Source organism: Vigna unguiculata, chromosome 9 (genome assembly GCF_037176805.1).
Source record: "Vigna unguiculata cultivar grain cowpea cultivar isolate G323 ecotype 2 chromosome 9, ASM3717680v1, whole genome shotgun sequence".
NCBI classification, from domain to species: domain Eukaryota; kingdom Viridiplantae; phylum Streptophyta; class Magnoliopsida; order Fabales; family Fabaceae; genus Vigna; species Vigna unguiculata.
The window spans coordinates 14,392,283-14,400,087 of record NC_140800.1 but is presented as its reverse complement, the minus strand read 5'-3'; the positions used below and the strand labels follow the sequence as shown (position 1 = coordinate 14,400,087).

The 7,805-nt window shown below is 41.6% G+C and overlaps 1 protein-coding gene and 1 non-coding gene across 2 annotated transcripts; one reads left to right on the top strand and one right to left on the bottom strand.

Annotated features, from left to right (window-relative positions):
• Positions 1-5,955: 5,955 nt before the first annotated feature.
• LOC146883590 (uncharacterized) lies at positions 5,956-6,942 on the bottom strand. The gene is made up of 2 exons (XM_085666636.1): positions 6,399-6,942; positions 5,956-6,287 (listed from the first exon to the last, which is right to left on the bottom strand). The coding sequence occupies exons 1-2, from the start codon at positions 6,940-6,942 to the stop codon at positions 5,956-5,958; spliced, it is 876 nt and encodes a 291-aa protein (XP_085522762.1).
• LOC114164913 (small nucleolar RNA R71) lies at positions 6,488-6,594 on the top strand. The gene has a single exon (XR_003599648.1). It is a non-coding gene; the product is annotated as a small nucleolar RNA R71 (small nucleolar RNA).
• Positions 6,943-7,805: the final 863 nt, after the last annotated feature.

The window sequence follows — 7,805 nt, the reverse complement described above, 5'->3', positions numbered from 1 at the left end:
TATTGATGTCCAAGCTCCAAAATTGCTTCACCCAAATACCTAAAAATAATTAAAAACAAAAATTAGGCCAAATAATGTGAAATTAGTCCAAATTCGGAACAGTGGCCCAATAAAGCCCAACAGATGAAAAACACTCTAAAGATGAACAATTAAGCACTAATCAACTGTCTAATGGGTACACAAAGGCCAGTGGAATGGAAGAAAATAATGACTCATCAAAATCGACCACACTTACCCTTTTGCACTCTTGGGCAAAATTAAAGAGTAAAGCAAAGTAAGGACATCACAAACATAACAAGAGAGACAAAAAGACACGACAAAAAGACACAAGACAAACAGACTCGACACAGATAAATGGAAACACATCTAACACAGAAGGATTCAAAGCTGCAAGGTATCCATGAACATCATCCAAGCAATTCAAAACATGTCAAGTACTCAGTTCAGCTCAAAGAGAGAATTGAAAGCAACATAACCTCACGAAATATGCACTGTATCACTCAAATATCTAGGCTACTGTTTACTCTCAAAGCACCCCTGAAAAATAAACATCAAATAGACTTGGCAAGCCTCTAGAACCAACAACCAAACCAGAAACACATGCGGGTCAAGATCAGAAGGACTTTTCAAGGTTGTAATGGGAGTGAGGACAAGGTGTGGAACATATGGATAAGTAGCTAAGCAACCAAGGAAATAGAGGAGCAATGGGGAATAAGTCTCAATCAAGTATGAAAGTAATCCCAAACACCAACACTTTCAACTTCGGTTCTCACACAATGCTCAAATCCAAACTCCTTTTGTTTCTTTTCTTTGTTTTCTTTTCTTTTCTTTTCTTTTTGTTTCTCTCTTTTTCTTTTTGTTTTTCTATACAAAGAACATGCAGAGAAACAACAATTTTGAAATCCCCTTTTGGTGTACAAATGAGCAATTCCAAGAACCAACAACAAGTGCGCGCACAACCACACTTAATTGAGCACCCATTCCCAAAATAATTCCAAAGCTCCAAAATTTCCTAAGGTAGGAACAATCATGGTTTTTCAGGCTAAGGGCTTGTAATGAGCTGTAGAACAATGAAAGGGTATGCAGACTCAAAAAGGGGTATCAACAGAAACAGTTCAAGGTAGGCTCATTTGGCTGTAGGCTCACAAAACAAAATCACCTAAATCATATCCCAACATGCATGTGAATCAGAAAAGCATCAGAAAGAGTCAAGCCAAGGCCACTGTGCAAGCATTTAAGAGGCAATATCACACAACAAAGATCAGAGAGTGGCTTAAATTCTCACACAGGGTAAAACAATTCCAAAAGCAACTTGACATGCAAAGAGAAAGCAAGGATATCAGTCCATAGAGTAACCAAACACTCATCCTCCAATTGTGAAGTGAGTGTTTCAAACAGAAAACAAAAACATAACACTAACTAACACAAATTAACAAAAAGGAAACAACAACAGACAGACAGACCTGGACAAGTGCAATAAAAGTAAAGAAGGGGAAAGAAAACTCCTTGAATCATGGTGAAACAACAGTGGGGTCAAGGAGGGAAGTCTCCTCCACAACAGTATCCACCAAGGCAGGATTGTTGAGGAATGGCTTCAGACGATGCCCATTCACTTTGAAGCTCTTATAGGTGGACTGACTTTTGATTTCAACTGCACCATAAGGATAAACATTAGTGACAACAAAAGGACCAATCCACTTTGATCGCAACTTACCCCCCATGAGTCCAAGTCTGGAGTTATACAGTAAAACTTGCTGACCAACAACAAACTCCTTTCTAGCTATGGAGCTATCATGGAATCTCTTGGTCTTCTCCTTGTAGAACATAGAGTTCTGATATGCCTCCAAACGGATCTCGTCTAACTCGTTCAATTGCAGCTTCCTTTCCTCTCCAGCTTGATCAAGAGAGAAGTTGCATGACTTGACAGCCCAGTAGGCTCGATGCTCTATCTCCACTAGAAGGTGGCATGGCTTACCAAAGACAGCCCGATAAGGAGACATCCCTATAGGTGCCTTGTAAGCAATCTTGTGAGCCCATAGAGCGTCCTCAAGTCTATTACTCCAATCCTTCCTGTTGGGCTGCACAATCTTCTCCAAGATCCTTTTGATTTCTCTGTTTGAGATCTCGGCTTGCCCATTAGTTTGGGGGTGATATGGTGTAGAAAGTTTGTGCACAATCTCATACTTTTGAAGCAAAACCCCCATGGATTTGTTGCAAAAATGGGTGCCCTGGTCACTAACAATAGCTCGAGGAACTCCAAACTTGAAAAATATGTGAGACCTAACAAAGTCCACAACAACTCGAGCATCATTAGTTCTAGTGGCTTCGGCTTCCACCCATTTTGAAACATAATCGACAGCAAGCAAGATGTAAGTAAGATGTAAGTGAAACCAAAAGAGACAGGGAAAGGGCCCATGAAATCTATACCCCAGACATCAAACACCTCACAAAATAGCATGGGTTGTTGAGGCATCTGTTGTCTCCAAGAAATGGCTCCTCCTGCTCGTTGCCATTCCTCACATGTGCTACAAATCCTCCACGCATCCTTAAAAATGGTGGGCCAATAAAATCCGTAATCTAGCACCTTGCGAGCTGTCCTTTGTGTGCCAAGGTGACCACCAGGTGTAGATGAATGACAAAATTTGAGGACCGAGTCAATGGTCCGAAATGCATCTCTTGGTAACCTGATCACTGCACATTTTCCACAGATAGGGGTCATCCCAAATGTAATACCTAGCATCGCTCTTGAGTTTATCACATTGAGCTCTAGATGCTAGGGGAGGAAAAACAGAAGCAGCAAGATAATTAACAATGTTAGCAAACCAAGGTGAGGAAGAAGTAGAGAGTGTCAACAAACTTTCATCGGGAAAGTCATCTCGGATTGGTGAAGCATCATCAGTAGACCTCTCAATCCTGCTTAGGTGGTCTGTAATCAGGTTTTGTGCTCCACTCCTATCATAGATCTCCAAATTGAATTCTTAGAGCCAGAGCATCCATCTTATCAGCCGAGGTTTTAATTCTGCCTTCTTCTACAGGTACTTAAGAATTGCATAGTCAATAAACACAACAACAGGAGAACCAAGCAGATAAGATCGAAACTTTTCAAGTGCAAAAACTACCGCAAGGAGCTCCTTTTCTGTTGTGGTGTAATTTGATTGGGCAGCATCTAATGTCCTAGAGGCGTAGTAGATTACCCTCGGCTGCTTATCAATCCTTTCAATTAGAACAACCCCCAATGCATAGGTTGATGCATCACACATAAGCTCAAATGGGGCTGTCCAGTCCGACGACTGAATGATTGGAATTGTGGTCAGGGCCTTCTTGAGCCAATCAAAAGCCTCTTTGCATCCTCCATCAAAGATGAAGTCAACATCCTTTTGCAGTAGGTTGGACAGTGGGAGGGCCTTTTTGCTGAAGTCCTGAATAAAGCGCCTGTAAAACCTTGCATGGCTAAGAAAAGAACGAACCTCTCGCACATAAGAGGGGTAAGGCAATTGTGAAATAATTGAAATCTTGGCATGGTCAACTTCAATGCCCTTTCTTGAAATTATGTGCCCCAATACTATGCCTTGTTCTACCATGAAATGACATTTCTCAAAATTGAGAACAAGGTTAGATTGGATGCACCTGTTTAAAACTCTGTCCAAACTATCCAAACATACATCAAATGAGGACCCATACACATTAAAGTTGTCCATAAACACCTCTATGCATTTTTCAAGAAAATCACTAAAAAAGCTAAGCATGCACCGCTGGAATGTGCCAGGGGCATTGCATAGGCCAAACGGCATCGTCCTATAGGCAAAAGTGCCAAAGGGGTAGGTGAATGTGGTTTTCTCTTGGTCCTCAGGTGCAATGTGAATTTGAAAGTAACCAGAAAACCCATCAAGAAAGCAATAGTGGGACTTACCTGCCAAGCGCTCAAGCATTTGATCAATAAAAGGTAGGGGGAAGTGGTCTTTTCTGGTTTCTTGATTTAGCCTTCTGTAGTCAATGCAAACTCTCCAACTGTTTTGCACTCTTGTTGGAATCAACTCTTCTTTTTCGTTCTTGACTACAGTGAGGCCTGTCTTTTTAGGAACAACATGGATGGGGCTGACCCACTGACTGTCAGAAATGGGGTAGATGATCCCAGCTTGTAGAAGCTTGGTCACCTCCTTCGTGACAACATCCGAGATGATAGGGTTGAGTCACCTCTGTGGCTGTCTCACTGGCTTTGCTCCATCTTCCAACAATATCCTGTGCATGCATGTTGATGGGCTAATACCAGGAATGTCAGCCAATGTCCATCCAATTGCCTTCTTGTGCTTTTTAAGAACGTGCAACAACCTCTGCTCTTGTTCAACAGTGAGGGAGGTGGAAATGATGATAGGCAGTTTGTCCTCCTCCTCTAAGTAGACATACTTGAGGTTGTCTAATAGTGGTTTCAACTCTGGAGTACTGGATGCTGGCTGAATATCAGGAACCAGAGGGGAGGGAGAAATGGGTTCCACAGCTTGTACCTGAGCATAACAATCAGATGCATATGTACTTCCTACAACATGGTTAGTGTAATCTGACTGTATAACATCAAAATCATATGGTACAGCACCCAGTGAGTCAAACTCAGCAGATTCAAATTCAATATCATCCACATCATAATCAGCATCAGGATCAGAATCAAGAACATCAATGCATGCAAATTCAGATAACTCAGACACAGATGAATGTTTTAATGCATGCAAAGAGTGGAAATCAGAAATCAATCCATCAACAACATCATCAATAATATCCATGTGAAAAATAGAGTGATCCTCAGAAGGATATTTCATGGCATCCAGAATGTTAATTCGCACAACAATATCATCAAACTCCATGGACAAAGTACCTGCATGGACATCAATTTTGGTTCGTGCAGTTTTCAAAAATGGTCTGCCTAAAATGATTGGTGCAGAACCATGTGAGAATCCCTCTTCCATATTAAGAATGTAAAAATCAGCAGGGAAAATCAACTCACCAACACGAACCAAAACATCATCAACCAAACCTACGGGGAGGGAAACACTTCTATTTGCCAACTGAATCACCACACTCGTAGGTTACAGGGGTCCAAGAGAAAGAGATTTAAAAATAGATAGAGGCATTACATTTATTGAAGCACCAAGATCAAGCATTGCATTTTCAAATTTATTGTTACCTATCATGCAAGGTACACAAAATGTACCTGGGTCCTTGCACTTCTCAGGAATCTGAAGAACAGATTTACCTATCAATGCTGACACATTTCTCCCCATGCTGATCTTTTCGTTTCCTTTTAGCCTCCTCTTGTGCATGCATAGCTCCTTCAAGAACTTTGCATATCTGGGAATCTGTTTAATGGCATCCAACAGAGGTATGCTCACCTTCACCTTCCTGAATGTTTCTAAGATCTCCCTATCAACCTCCTCCATCTTTTTGCTTGGAATGGCTCTTGGAGGGAAAGGAAGAGGTATGGAAGGTGCAGCAGTAGAGGTGGATGGCGTAGAAGTCACACCAGATGTGGAAGGACTAGCTGCATGAGCATCACACTTTCTCTGAAGTGTGCCAGGGTTGACTTCCTTTGGAGGTGTAGGCTCGGGAGTGGGAACTTCAATGTTCTTCCCAGATCTCAATGTAATGGCACTCACATTCCTTGAATTTTCCACCATTTGTGATGGAAGCTTGTCAGAATTCTGAGCCTGTGCTTGGTTTAGCTGAGTGGCCATCTGCCCCATTTGATTTGTCAAACTCTGGATTGAGGCCCTAGTCTCCTGCTGAAATTGCATATTTTGAAGGGTCATCATCCTGACTAACTCCTCCAATGAAGTAGAAGAAGAAGGTGCAGGTGCTACAGTAGGAGCTGGTGTGGGTACAGGTGGAACAAAAGCAGCTTGTGGTGCAGGTGCAACTCTTTGCTGTGGAGGTGGCTGCACATTTTGAAATTGCTGGGGCTGTTGGTTACCCTGGTTTCCCCCATCTCAAATTAGGGTGATTCCTCCATCCTGGATTATATCTGTTTGTTGAAAAATCATGGTTTTGTTGTTGATGTTGGGGCCTATTGTTGTTGAAAATATTAGCTGCATAGGCCTGAGGGGTATCCACTTGTGTAGAAGAAGAAGCAACAACAGCCTGTTGTGGCAATGCTGGGCAAGAGTCTGTAAAATGATCAACAGATGTACAAAGGCCACAAACTCTTGCAGTTGGAGCTCTCTGATTGGTAACAAGTTGATTGACCAGTGAGGTAAGAGCATCAATCTTACTTTCCAACTTCTTCGTGTACTCTGCTGCCCCTACATCATGAACACCTTTAACAACTATGGCATCACTCCTTGTGCCAAATTGTTAAGAATTTGAAGCCATGTTCTCTATTAGTTGTATGGTTGCAGTTGGGGTTATGTTACCAAGGGCACCATCACTTGCGGCATCAATCATACTTTGATCCATGTGGTGCAAGCCTTCATAAAAATACTGCAGAAGGAGATGTTCAGAGATCTGATGGTGTGGGCAGCTTGAATAGAGATTCTTGAACCTCTCCCAGTACTCATAAAGGGTCTCCCCAGATTGTTGCTTGATGCCAGAAATCTCCTTCCTTATGGTTGTTGTCCTTAAAGCAGGGAAGAACTTGGCAAGGAACAATCTCTTCAGGTCATCCCAGCTTGTGATGGACCTGGGTGCTAGGTAGTACAGCCAATCTTTCGCATTACCCTCCAAAGAATGAGAGAAAGCCTTCAAGTATACATGGTCCTCTTGGACATCTGCAGGCTTCATGGTGGAATAGACGACATGAAACTGCTTCAAGTGTTTGCACGGTTCCTCACTTGCAAGACCATGAAACTTTGGCAACAAGTGTATTAAACCAATTTTCAGCACATACGGAACCTCCTCCTTAGGGTATTGAATGCATAAACTATCATAAGTGAACTTTGGTGCAGTGAGCTCACTCATGGTTCTCACAACAAGTGTATTAAACTAATTTTCAGCACACTATTCATGCGCGCCGCGACACTATTCACTACACTACACAGAAACACACAGGAATGGAAACAGGCACTCAACTTAACACAACATGAACATCGCAATGAACATATACCAACTCAACCACACTTGAACTACATACACACCAAAACACGGAACACAAACACACTGAAAATTTTACTTTGAACGAAACGATTGGTCCCCGGTAACGGCGCCAAATTTGATAGAGGTCGTACCCCACCAAATTAAATCAGAATAAATGCAGTACATGAAAGTGAACCAAGTCGTCTCCCAACGACCAATATCTTGATTCAAAGCTTCAATTTCCAGATGAACACAACAATAACACAAAGGGGGGGTTGGTAGATTCACACAAAATTGCTAAATTCTAATAAAAACCCCGAAACTGAATTAAACACAGAATTCAAAATGTACTGATTCCTTGATTCCACTGAAAATCCACCAATCATAGGTTACTAAATCAATTCTCTTATCCAATTTACTCTCATGAAATCTGAATTAATCAACTATGCGAAAATTAACACAACTTCATTATGCAATTAAGCATAACACACATCTTTCTTTCAATTTCACACACACACACACACAGATTAAGCAACTGTGGTCAAAACCCGAACTCACTAAGCATGACAAGGATTCTGAAATTGTGGAAAACATGAACCCATGATTAAGCATCACAGATTCCATTTCATTCAAAGCTACGAAATTGAATAGGATGAAGAGAAAATAGGAATTAGAGTGCACTGCAAAACATCAACCTCATGGTTTCAATTCAGTTTCTTCAAGGAACCAATACGAAAAACATAGCTAGA